The sequence below is a fragment of the Perognathus longimembris genome, chromosome 1 (assembly GCF_023159225.1).
Source record: "Perognathus longimembris pacificus isolate PPM17 chromosome 1, ASM2315922v1, whole genome shotgun sequence".
In the NCBI taxonomy this organism is placed as follows: Eukaryota; Metazoa; Chordata; class Mammalia; order Rodentia; family Heteromyidae; genus Perognathus; species Perognathus longimembris.
Genome location: NC_063161.1, coordinates 145,030,929 through 145,043,735, shown reverse-complemented (window position 1 = coordinate 145,043,735; position 12,807 = coordinate 145,030,929). Strand labels below are relative to the sequence as shown.

Below are 12,807 nucleotides of genomic sequence, written 5' to 3'. Positions count from 1 at the left end.
CCCGCTAGATTCTGTTAGTGTCATGGCATTGTCACAGGGTGAATGTTACTGTCCTTGTTTTACAGGTGAAAAGCTAGAGGTTAAATTGCTTTGCTTAAAATCACACAGCTCTTCATCGAGGCTGGGAGGTCTTTACTTAGGGTGTGCCCATCTCTTCTCAGTGCTGCGTTCAGTAGTATTGTGCTGATAACTTAAAATTGGCTACAGTAAAGGTATTTGTAATAGCCAGAGCACTGCTGGCTCATGACTATAATCCTAGCTATTCAGGAGGCTGAGATCTGAGGATCAGGTTTCAAAGACAGCTCAGGCAGCGTGGTAGAGTGTTAGCCTTGAGCAAAAGAAGCTTAGAGACAGTGCCCAGGCCCTGAGTTCAAGCCGCAGGACTCACACTCACACATACACACATATTTACACTAGGAGAATTGGTAAATGCCACAAGTCAGGGCTCTTTCTTTAAGAGTGCTGCATGCTGCTGGACATATAGCTCAGTGCTTGAGTGCTTACCTAGGCATCAGGGCATCAGGCTGTGGATTCAACCCTAGCACCAAAGGGGTGGGGATGCGGTCGGTGTATGTGATGGTCAGTGGGAGTGGAAGTCTAGCCTTCTACAGGGTAGTGGGAGCTAGGGGTTCCTGGTGGCGTGGGGACTCCACGATGACCCCTAAGATGTGGCTGGGAGGGTATACCTCACTGCTCAGTCCTCCATATGCAGTGCATAGATGGACAGCCCCCACATTGGGAGCAGGCCCCTACAAGCCTTAATTTCAGGGCTCCCTGTGAGGTCGCTGTTCGTGGTCTTTAAGCAGGGGTGATACTGGTCAGAATGGGGTCCTGAGAAGATTACCTGGCAGCCTCTGCAGAGCTGGAGAGAGAGTGGTGGATGTTGGGGGAGGCTGGACAATGCTGACCGCAGCCTTCTCTGTCTGCCCTGGGAACACACCCTCTTCAGCCCTAGCATGGTCCTCTTGCTGTAGGAATTATATCCATACTCCAGAGGCTCTGAAACAAAACAACTAAGGCTGATCTGCCAGGGGTGGGCCCCTGCCCTCCTGCCCAAAGCCTGGCATTTTACACCCTGGCTCTTCTCCATCCAGTCTACAGACCCATCTTGCCTCTGGTTTCCCCTGCCAAGTGTCAGTTAAATCACAGTCCGGGTTATCATGAGAGACCCCAGCTCCCCAGGGCCAGCATCCCTGCCCCTCCTTCCCCTCCTGAGCCTGATTTGTAGGAAGGACTGAGATTGAGGGTAGGATGCTCAGCTTCCAGTCTCTCTCCTTGTGGATCTGGGACCATAGCCAAAGACCAAGGAATTTGGGGGGGGGTTGGCTAGGAACCCCCACTCCATCCTCCTGAATAAGGGGTTCAACCACAAAGTAATGCTTTGTTTTCAGATGCAGATCAAACTGCCTCCGATGTGCTGTGTGATTTGGGGCAAGTCATGTAACCTCTCTGAGTCTTTCAGGAGACACTTGTCCCAGGTCACACTGGTTGGGCCTTAGGCCTCCACTCCCTCAACCAGGTTTCCCATGTTCTCCCCGACTTACCCGAATCCTCATGGGTCATTGGACCTGCCTCCCTCTGGGATTTAACCATAGAGGGAAGCCAGCCACCTGGGCAAGAAGTGGGGTGGCCCTAGGAGGGCCTATCTCTCCCCTAAAGAAGAGGGCAGGGAGCTTAGGAGGTGGGAAGCCTGGTTCCCCTGGATGACTGAGAAGCAGTGGCTCCATCATCCCTCTAGGCCTGAGGACGTGCCATGAAGGCTGGCCATGCAAGGAGTCTCCGTGTCTGCCCACCAAGGCCCAGGAGCCAGGGAGCCACTTGAGAGCCGTAGGTGGGAGGCGGGGGCAGGGGAATGAGAGCATGAGAAGTGCTGCCGTGGGTTAGAGCAGCAGGACCCAAAGCTTAGAGAACAAGCTGCTGAGGTCTGGCTCGGTGCCTAGGCTGGGTGGGAGGGGGTACGCAGGCGTCACCTGGGTGGGTGACCAGAAGTGAATCTTTTTCTGGACTTTCAGGAGCTGGCCCTCAGTGTGAAGGCTCTACCAGCCCTCACCAAGTTTAGGACCTTGAGCAAATTGCTTGAGCTGTAGGGGCCTCCATGTGCCCATCTGCAAAGTGGGTACATCATCACACCATCTTACTGGGTCATCAGGGCTATGGATAAGGCAACTCCCTGGGCTTGGTGGAGGATCTACACATATTGGTGGCACGTCTGATGTGTGTCAGCCTGTGCTGGGCCTTGGGGATATAGTGACGAAGGCACCAGCCCCCACACAAGTGAAGACTGTCCTGTAAGGACAAAGGGGCATGGGCAGAGGCAGGGAGGAAGGTGGCAGGGAGGAGGAGGGCTGGAAGATCCAGGAGCCATGGAGAGAGGCATGCCCGCCACCTGGTATTGCTGGCAGTGCTGCCTGAGTTAATGACTAAGGTCTGCAAGTGAGTGACAGGGTGTCAGGGAAGCCCGCCTCCCACACAATGGTCCCCAGCTGCACTGAAGCTGTGGGAGGGGCCTCGATGGGGTTTGGCCCTGTTCCAAGGAGGGTTCAGGGAGAGCCCGCCACTCAGATGTGGGTGAAAGGCAGGGAAGGGGTGGAGGCATTGGATGGTTACTGGAACAAGGGCCCTGGATCTGCCAGCTCCTTGCCAGCTGACCTTGGGAAGAGTTCATTCATTCATTCACTCATTCATTGACCACATTCTTCAGCCCTTGAATCCAAGGAGAGGCATTCAGGTTTAGTCCTTGGTGGAGATCAGGGCTCCAAACCAGTCTAGTCAAGTCTCAAGTAGTTTGTGAAATTGTTCATCGCCTCATGGAACCCTAACAGTACTCTGTGTGACAGCTCCATCTTACAGACCAGGAAACTAGCCGATGCACCAGGAGGTGAAACTTGAGAGGTCACAGGGCTGGCAGAAGATGGGGCTAGGATTGAACCAGGTCCCTGTGACTCGTAAGAGTCCATGTTCCCTTCCTCGTGGGTGGGTCCTCAGTTTGGCTGCTCATCAGGTTCTGGGTGCTGATCTTTTACTTTTTTCTCCTGCTTTCTTAGCTTAGAATCTTTGGATAGAGGTGGGGCAGCATTGAGATTGGGGCTTGCAGGTCCTGGGTCTCCCACCTTGGCCTACTCTGCTTCAGTACTCAGCCTGCCTGTGCCTGGCTGTATACCACATCTGCCTCAAAGTAGGAGTGCCACTGTTAACCAGAACTGACAGTTTTCATCCTGGCTGACTTGTCCAAGAACTGTTACCTGATGGGTGATGGTTGATGCTCCAGGAGAAAGTCTCCAAAAGATGAGGCCTCTGCCTTGGGTACCAAGTGCTTGAGGTTGTCACAAAATTTGAGGACACATCAAGGCAGAGACCAAGCAAGTTGATTAGTGAAGGAAAGATAGAAAGATAGTCCATACCCAGCTGGTAACAGGAGCAATCATGAGCGTCTTTATGGTGAAAGAGTAGGTTGGGCTTTGGCTCAGATTTTGCTTAGGATAAACGTTCTTTGTTCTGACACCTTGATGCCCTACTGTTTGGTCAGTTGAGTGCAGAGACCTCAAAGTTGGCCTGCTGAGGGGCTGGGAATATGGCCTAGTGGCAAGAGTGCTTGCCTTGTATACATGAGGCCCTGGGTTCGATTCCTCAGCACCCCATATACAGAAAATGGCCAGAAGGGGCGCTGTGGCTCAAGTGGCAGAGTGCTAGCCTTGAGCAAAAAAGAAGCCAGGGACAGTGCTCAGGCCCTGAGTTCACGGCCTAGGACTGGCCAAAAAAAAAAAAAAGTTGGCCTGCTGAACTTAGTTATTGATGTCATTGGCATTTTCCTTCAAACACCTGCACTTTCAAGGCAGGTGTTCATCTTAGAGGTAAATACTTCTCCTAGCACTTGTGCCCAAAGGGGTCTTTTCCCCAGAATAAGTGTCTCTTTTAAGATTTTCTTGCTCGGCCTGCTAATCACCTGGGCAGGAGGGCAAGAAGGTCAGAGGTGGAAAGAGCTATTCTCTTTTCCTTTTTTTTTTTTTTTTTTTTTTTTTTACTACATGTTGCAGCTGATAAGAGAATATAAAGCTTAAGACAGAAACAGTGTTTCTGTGTTTTCAATCACACTGTTCATTAATACAGCATTTGTTTCTGAGTTCCTGGTTGCTGTTTTCTGGGCCTCATTTTCCCTGGTGTGTCCCGCTCACAGTGAGTGAGTGGAACTTAGGGGAAGGCTGTGTGGCCATCAGGATCAATCTGTCTGTCTCCGATCTTCAGGGAGCCCTGCAAGGGAATTTATAATGGTAACACGCCTGCTCAGGCAGTTCCCTATCTCCACGTTGCATGGATACTCCACTCTAGCTGTATACCCTCCTTAGAGTGAGGATATGAGGGAGATGGCGAGAACACTGGCAGCCTTTCTGAGATGCTAAGTTGCACCTTGCAGACAGGACAGAGAGAGATGCACCTGGAAGGGTAGAAATGCGCATTGAGTCTGGGTCCATTGCACAGAGGGGCAGGCAGGGTTGGAGAAGAGAGGCTATGGAAGAAGCTCCCAGAAACAGGGAGCATAGGACAGAAGGCTGCAGAGTTCTCTTCCAGGCCCGGCATGCTGTGTGGCCTTGGCCAGGCTTCTGCCTTGTCTGGGCTTCAGTCCTCCAGTCTGTATCTGGAGGGTGTGGTTAAGATGATCCCAGACTCTAGACTTCAGAACTTTCCTGGCAGCCCCATCATTGTCCCCCAAGGGGTTAAACTCTAGGCTCTGGCTCTGCAGTAGGCAAGCCCCCCCTCCTTCTGAGAAACACTTGTAGGAAATCAGGCTGGGCGCTTCCTGCTAGGAGGAGGAGGAGGCCTCAGCTGCAGGGGCGGGGAGAAGCGGGGAGCCATGCTGCTCTGGGAGCCTCAGCTGGGGCTGGCAGAACAGGCTGGAGGCGGGCCAGGGAACCATGGAGGCTGGGGGCTCCCCAGGTTTGGAACAAAGACCTCCGAGACGGGTCCTCTGAGCCCCAGCCCACAGGATGGTGGTGGAGGCCCACTGAGGTAAGGGAACTGACCGGAGGCGGGGAGAGGGGCAGCAGGAAGGGGGCCCCCCGGACTCTCAGGGATGTCCCCACCAGGAAGTGGCAGCAGCGACGCAGCTGTGTGGGCAGGGGGATTTCATCTACCCTCAGAGGCTGCTCACACTCTGTTCTCGTGAACTTGGGCAGGCGTTGGTCCCTCTCTGTGCCTGGAACACCCTCTTCTTATGGAGAGTTTATGCCTGGGTTGCTGAGGGACCGCAGAGACATTCAGGAATGGGGAGCAGGCAGCACTGCTTCCCCCCAGGAGTGACCCCACTGCCTGGACAGCTCAGCTTTCTACATCAGGGGACCAGAGCCCAGCTCCTTTTCTGCTGCCCCGGCCTCTGGGTGAGCGTCCATTCAGCCTCTCATGAGCCGAGATCGGTGCCTTGCCAGTGGCCCAGCCACTTATGAGGTGTGAGGGGCGTTGGAGCCTCTCGGTTATACTTCCTGGTTATAGAGTCTCGGGGGAGTCTGCCCCTTCCTTGTGCCTCAATTGCCTCATGCGGCACATACCAGAGTGTGGGTAAAGCGAGGAGCATGTTGAACATCCCTGGTGAGAGGGGATGGGACCTCCCAGGGCCAGAGGAGCCAGCGGTGGGCCTCCTGGTGGTCTGGAGCCTGAGGCTCTGAGCCGCCGAACCAGGGAGGGGAGGGGCAGGGCCTCAGCTCGGGAACTGAGGGGTCGGGTATTGAGAAAGAGGAGTTTGGCCTAGTAGGAACTGAAAAGAGATGGCAGAGGTTTTATCATTGTTGAGAGCCCAGGGAAGGGCAGCAAGGGGAAGGCACAGAGGAGGTGCTGGGTGGGTTTCTCCAGCAAGTGTGGGGACCCTGATCACTAGCACCCCCAGGGAATGTGGTCTTCTTGTGCCCCATGCCCAGCTCATGGCAGGAACTTCCCATCAGCCCCTACTGCTGTCCTATGAAGGTCACCTGGACCTCCTTGCCCTTTGTGTTGCTTTTGGGGACCCCTGTCCCACGGTCCCCCAGAAGTCTAGATCTTTCAGACTGCACCATGCTACTTCACTGCTACTTCACTGACGGCCCTCCTTGTTCTCTCCCCACTTCATGGCTCAAGCCTGCACTGAAGCCTTTTCCTCAGGGGACCCTGCTGCTGTGCCCCCCTGCTGGCTGGCACTCTGCAAGCTTTGGCTCTTTTTTGTGTCCCCAGTGTTCAAGTAGTGCCTGGCACACAGGCAGGGTGTGGAAGCTTGACTTGCACCCAGCAGGTGCTCCCTGTGTATCTTGAAAGATGACAGTTCTGAGCTGTGGCCCTCTGGAGCCGAGTCTAGGAAACCTCAAAGTCCATTTGTCTCAGACTGCTTCTCTTATCACAGCTTCGTCTCAGCCTGATGTTGGCACATGGCTGGCTCTAATGTCTGTTTTTCGACTGACTGACTGGCAGGTTCTGAGTTCTGTGGCACTGAAGGCTATGGTGTATCCACAGTCTTGCTCAGGGCAGGACAAGCTCACAGGTCTAGGGGCACACGACACTGAAGGGAGCAGAGTCTGCCTCTGCTTTGTGGTGGCCCCTGGTTACAGTGAGATTTCTGCGACCACTGAGTCTTCCAGGAAGACAGACGCTTCCTCTTTGGGCACGCAGAGGCCTCTGGGAGGGGGCAGACTGCTCTGCAGTGAGGCTTGAAAAACAAAACGAAACAGTGCTTTGAGAAGTCAGAAAAACCACAGGCCTCTCCTAGCCTTCTTCCTCAGCAGAGGCTGCAGAAAGAAAAGCACCAGCCAATCTGAAGCAATCCCCCCTATCCCCCAACACCTGCCTGTGGCCTGGCTCCAATGCAGATTTCCAGGCCTTGTGTGGGTGCCAAGCCTATCTGGCTGCAGTAGGTGCTGTCATCTGCAAGCCTAGAGGATTCCTTCTCCATGGAGACCCCCTCTAATCATGTCCAGCAGAGGCACAGACCCTGCATGCTGTTAAGAATACAGCTAGCTGGGCATGGGTGGCTCACACCTGTAATCCTCACTACTCAGGAGCTGAGATCTGAGGATCGAGGTTGAAAGTCTATTCTGCCAGGAAAGTCTGCAAGACTCTGTTCTCCAATCAATCACCAGAAATTCAGAAGTGCAGCTGAAGTTCAAGTTGTAGTGTGCTAAGGGACAGTTCAGTACAAAAAGAAAAAAAAAAAAGAAAAAAGCTAGGGGACAATGCTCAGGCAAAGACAAAAAATAGCTGGAGGTGAAGGCAGGAAGATTATGACTTCAAGGCCAACCTGGACTACATAGCAAGATCCTGCCTCAATTGAAAACAAGAAAACCACAATAATTAAAAAAATATTTTTTATTTTTCAGTTGGGTACAGTGGCTCACACCTGTAATGCCAGCTACTCAGAAAGCCGAGGTCAGGATGATCACAGTCAGAGGTTGGCCTAGACAACAATGCAAGACCCTATCTGAAAACTAACTAGAAGAGAGACCTGGGGCGTGGCTCTCAAGTGGTAGAGCACCTGCCTCCCATGTACAAGGTCCTGAGTTCGAATTCCAGTACTGCCAAAAATAACCAAAGGTATGTGTCATTTTCTAGTACATCTTTTAATTTTCATTTTTTAATTAAAATTGTTTTTTTTCTTTTCTTTTATTATTATCAAACTGAATTACAGAGAGGTTACGGTTTCATACATTAGGCATTGGATACATTTCTTGTACTGTTTGTTACCTCGTCCCTCAGTCCCCCCTCCCCCCTCCCCTTTAAAATTGTTTTAAAGGTGATGTAGAGAGGGGTTACACTTACATAAGCCAGGTAAAGAGTACATTCCTTTTAGGATGTCACCCCTTCCCTGGCTTTCTCCCAGTTTTTCCCTCCCATCCCCACCCACAAGGCGTGGAGTTCATTTTCCACATAGTATCCAATGAGTAGCACTGCTACATTTGTTTACTCTTTTGGAAACATTCTTTTTAGTACATGAAGTGTGTTAACACAAATAGCAAATATATTCTTCCTGGGGCGTGGCATTGAAAACCAGGAGACTGCTGGGCCAGGACTTAACAGTGGTAGACTTGCGCTTCTGGCACTAGTGGGCAGGTGATCCTGGCCAGGTCACTCTTCCTTGATGAGCTTCAGCTTGTCACCTAAAAGCAGTTTTTCTGACATGGGACGGCCGATGGGGAGGATGCAAAGGAAGCTTCTAGCCAGGCTGGCAGAGTAGAATGCTCTGCGATGTGCAGAAAATTCTCGGGCTCCACCTTGCTGAGCTGATAGGAGGACGGGTGAGAGAGAAGCGGCGGAGCCCCATTCTGCAGCCCCAGTGGCTGCCCTTGGCCCGGCCCCAGCCCTTGAGAAGCCTTTTTTCTCAAGCTGCCCATTCTCTGGGGAACTTAGTGTCCAGAAATAGATGCCTGCTGACTTTTCTCAATTGTACTGCACGAAGCTCCTGACCAGGAGCCAAGAGCTCACGAGGCTGAAGAACAGACAGGCCCTGTTCTGTCTGGAGGCCTGGAGTTGGACTTCCCTGGTCCACAGCATGGTGGTGGCTCGGGAGACAGACTCTCTGTCCCATCCTGGCCACTGTGTGGCCCTGTGTCCTCTCCCTGTAGACCTGTTTCCTCAAGGTAGAAGAAGGCCTTTGTCTGAGCTAAGTCAGCCCTCTGCACATACTCAGACTTACGATGGTTCTTAAGAGGTCGGGGTGGCTGGGAGCCCCTCGGGTAGGGAGCCCCTCGGGCAGCTGTGCCCACTGCTATCCACTGTTTTCTGGGCCTGGCAAGAGCTTGGCACAGGGCAATTTCTGGGAAAGTGTTAGAATGAGCAAGAGAGTGAAAGAGGGAGGCAGACGGGGATGGAATGGGAAAAAAAAGGAACCTTCTTCAGCCTTCCCCCTCAGCCCCTTCCCCCTGTACAAGTCCTTCTGTCTGGTCCTCAGCTTTCCCTGTCTGGCCCCCAGTGTCCCCCCTGAGCTGCACACAAGGGTTTCTGTACTGCACCTCTCTGTGCCTGCGGAGCCCAGCCAGCCTCTCCTGAGCAGGGCCACCTGGGTCAGGCCCTTCCTAACCTCCCACATGCTGTGCTGTGAATATCACCCCGTCCCCAGCCTGCCATAGTCTGCGGAAGCCACTTCTGTGCCCAGGAACCCCCGTAGCAGGCTTCTGCCCTCTCTGCTCTCCTTGCCTAGAATGCTTTGTGATGATATTCGCAATACCTAAAATTCTCCCATTTCGAAGTGAGCAGCGGCTCAGTGGCATTTAACATACAGTGTTGCGTTACAATCCCTTCTACCTAGTTACAGCACATGATCATCACCCCAAAAAGGAAACCCTGTCCCCAGTAAGCAATTAGAGACTGTTTTCTCCACAGGCTCTGGTGACATAGCACAACGTGTTTGAGTTTTATCCCCATGGCCGCTTGAGTCAGGTCCTTATCCTAGACAATGTTACACAAATCCTGGGGGCAGGGGGTGGGGGCATCCTCCCAGTTTACCAATGAGGCACATGAAGGCAGAATGACTACCCCTGGGGCAGATGGGGCTGGGTCTTGAACCAGGCTTCTGATTTCTGGCTTCTGGCTGATAACTTCCTGCACAAAGGCAGGACCTCCAGGATTAATTGTCCTTCCTTGGGTCCTGACAGGTCACAGGCAGGATGGCAGGTGCTGAGAGGAATCTGCAGTGACTGTGGGGCCCCATAAGCAACTCTGTCTCCTGAAGATGAGGTGGCCCAGGTGAATTCCAGGCCAGGCTGATGGCCAGCTCGGGGACACAGGTGCAGTGGGCAGGGCCAGGCCTGGTGAAGGGGCCCCAGCGACGGCGCTGGGCCTGGGCTGAGGGGAAGGAGGACGTGGATGGAAGCAGAACACACGTCTGGGGCCCTGAGCGGCCCTGCCCTGGTGCCGCCAGCCCTGAACTCCTGGAGGACTTCCGCCAGGCCCAGCAGCATCCATCATCCCTGGAGTGGGACCCAGGCTCCCAGGAGTCAGAAGGGTCATCAGGAGAAGGTAAGACTGGTGGGCCCCCAACCCCATGGGGGTGTCCTGCCCTCTCCATAAGCATCCCACCTCCCAGCAGAGGATGGGGGTGGAGGCAGCTTTACATTTTAAGATATGAATAAAAAAGAAGCTGAGATTGCAAATTATTGTGTGACTCCCATCTCCAGATAGCCAGTTGTTTCCATAGATGTCAACATGCAAATATGATATGAATATGCAACAGCTTTCTGCATACTCCGTGGTTACCAGTGTCTTGCTCTTTTACTAGGTGGGAACATTCTCCCAGCTTTCATCCTTCCTAATGCCTACTCAGCACTGTGTGTAGGCCTTCTGTGTTTAGAGCCTCTGGTTGAGGCAGTTAGGTGTCTTCTGATTGCTGCTGTTATCAGTACTGCAAACATGAACATCATCAGATCCATTTCTGCACACTGTACTCCATAGTGCTTTTGGTCATTTGAATTGCTTGATTCAGGGATGACACCCATTCTAAATATAGCAATTGCCAATCTCTGTGTTCTATGGCCCACATGCTCCTTGGCATGTAGAGTGTACCCTGACCTCACTGGGAAAGACCCTGGTTGGTCATTGCTGCATGCCCGTTTCCTCATCTGTGGGATGGGGGTCATGTTGTGGGGAATAGCAAGAGCCTACCATGTGGTAGTTCCCGCACCAGAATTGAATAGAATGCCCCTATATTAGGATCCTGTGACCCAGCAGACCTCTGGGAACAGGAGAGAACCTTTGGGCTGGTAGTGGATTTTTATCCAACATGCTTCATGTCTGCTCTGCTTAACATACAGCTGTGCCCATCAGGAAATGGGCGCTGATATAGCACTGGCTTTCATAGCAGTGGGGGGGGGGGTTGTTACATGGTAACCCCTGCTGTGATGTAACAGCTGCCACCATGTCCTGTGCCCTTACTGTGTGCCAGGCATATGGCTGGTCCTGACTGGTCCTCTTTCCCTCCTTCCATACCACCCTCTTCCAGCTAGGAGGCACACGCCTCCACTTTGCTCAAGGACTTCCAGAGGTCAGTGGTTTGCTCATAGCTTCCCAGAAGAGGTCGGAAGAGCTGGGGTGAAGCCAGGGCTCCCTAGCTTCAAGGACCGTGTTCTTCAACCCACTGTACCACCTTAGCAGAAGACATGACTAGGGCCTAGGTTCTAGCTCCAGGACTGCTTGTATCCACTATGTGATCTTTGACTGATTACTTGACATATCTGAGCTTTTGGTGTACTGCGATGAGCAAGAGTGAGTTGCTAAAGCAATTTTTGAGTAGTTGAGGAGTGAGGAGTTGGGGGTAGAAGAAAACAACATGGTGGAACAGCAGTTGATACAAGGATTAGGACAGTGGTGTGTCCAAACAAAGCAGTCTACGTTCAGTGTTACTCCTACTTGTCTGTCTATGGGTCTATCCCAGAGATTGACATGGGGTCTAGAGCAGAGCAGGTACCTAATGAGTATGACTACATATGGGTGGATAGACAGACATGCTGGTAGACAGCTGAGTGGGTAGATGGGTAGATGATGAATGGGTGGACAGTTGGACAGTAAATAAATGATAGATGGCATGGACAGAAGAAGATAGATGGATGGATGGATGGATGGATGGACAGGTGGATGTGTGGATGGATTAGCAAGTAGACATATTGATGGATGGATGGATAATGGATGGACAGTGAATATGTATATGTATGTATGTATGGATGGATGGATGAGTAGGTGGATGGGTGGACAGATGGACAGATAAAGAGATGATAGATGGCATGGGTAGAGGATAGATGGATGGATGGATGGATGGACAGGTTAATGTGTAGATGGGTGGGCAAGTAGACATACTGATGGATGCACACATGCAGGGACAGATGGACAGGTGGATGGCTGATGGGTGGATCAATAACTGGATTGATAGGCATGTACAGGAGTGATGGGTTGTAACTGATATATGAGTGGGTAGTTGGTTGGCTTAGTAGATGGATATATGGGTTTTGGCTTGGTGGATGGGTGACTATTTGAGTACTTGACTACAGAAGCTCCCAATTTCCTAGGAGCTTTATATGCCTTATCTTCTTCTCTCCCTTCTTTCTTTTCTTTTATTTTTTAGTATCTTTAAGTAGTTGTATTAAGGGATTTCAACTCAGCATGTCGGCTAACAAGTACAATACATCTTGATCAATGGCACCCCTTCCATCATTCTTCTTCCAACTTCCTTGGTATTTGCCCAACAAGTAGTACTGAGCACTCTCCTCCTGCAAGTACAGCAGCCACCAAAACAGCCAGTGTCCTTGTCCTTATAGAGCTTGCAGTGTGGTGGGGAGTATTGAAATACATGAATGATGGCCACTGTGATCCTATTACCAGGGTATACAGGCTGATATCTAACATGAGAGAGAGTTTGCCCTACCCAAGGAGCTCTTAAGATTTCTTGAGCTCCTACTGGAAGGAAAATAGGAGGTTTCTAGGCAAAGGGAAGGAGATGGACTCATGGCAGAGGGACACATGGTGTCCCTGGTGGTGGGAGGAATGTTGCATGGCTTGATTGAGGCAGGGAGAAACTGAGGGAACCATGGACCAGATGGCTGATGGGACTGGGGAGCCTCAGGGACTTAAGGACCACAGTAGAGGCTGTGCTTTGTGCTGGGGACAATGGGAAGATGCTGGTAAGTTTCTAGGCAGGAAGGAGGATACAGATTGAAGAGTTAAGCAGATGACTATTACAGTGGTCCAGGAACCAGAGAATGTCAGTGTGAGGGGTTATGGCAGAGTTCAGAACAGGAGGTGAGTTGAAGAGCCCTGTAGGAGGTAAATATGACAGACCAGGGGACATACTATGGATGGGTGGATGGATGG

The 12,807-nt window shown here is 51.9% G+C and overlaps 1 protein-coding gene across 1 annotated transcript in view; it reads left to right on the top strand.

Annotated features, from left to right (window-relative positions):
- The first annotated feature begins 4,544 nt into the window (after positions 1–4,544).
- The window catches only part of Akna (AT-hook transcription factor), a 44,006-nt gene continuing 35,743 nt past the window's right edge, over positions 4,545–12,807 (top strand). The window contains exons 1-3 of the mRNA XM_048340070.1: positions 4,545–5,004; positions 7,332–7,545; positions 9,603–9,966. Of these exons, the coding sequence (XP_048196027.1) occupies positions 9,714–9,966 (253 nt within the window). The 5' untranslated portion in view covers positions 4,545–5,004; positions 7,332–7,545; positions 9,603–9,713. The remainder of the gene's footprint in view (positions 5,005–7,331; positions 7,546–9,602; positions 9,967–12,807) is intronic.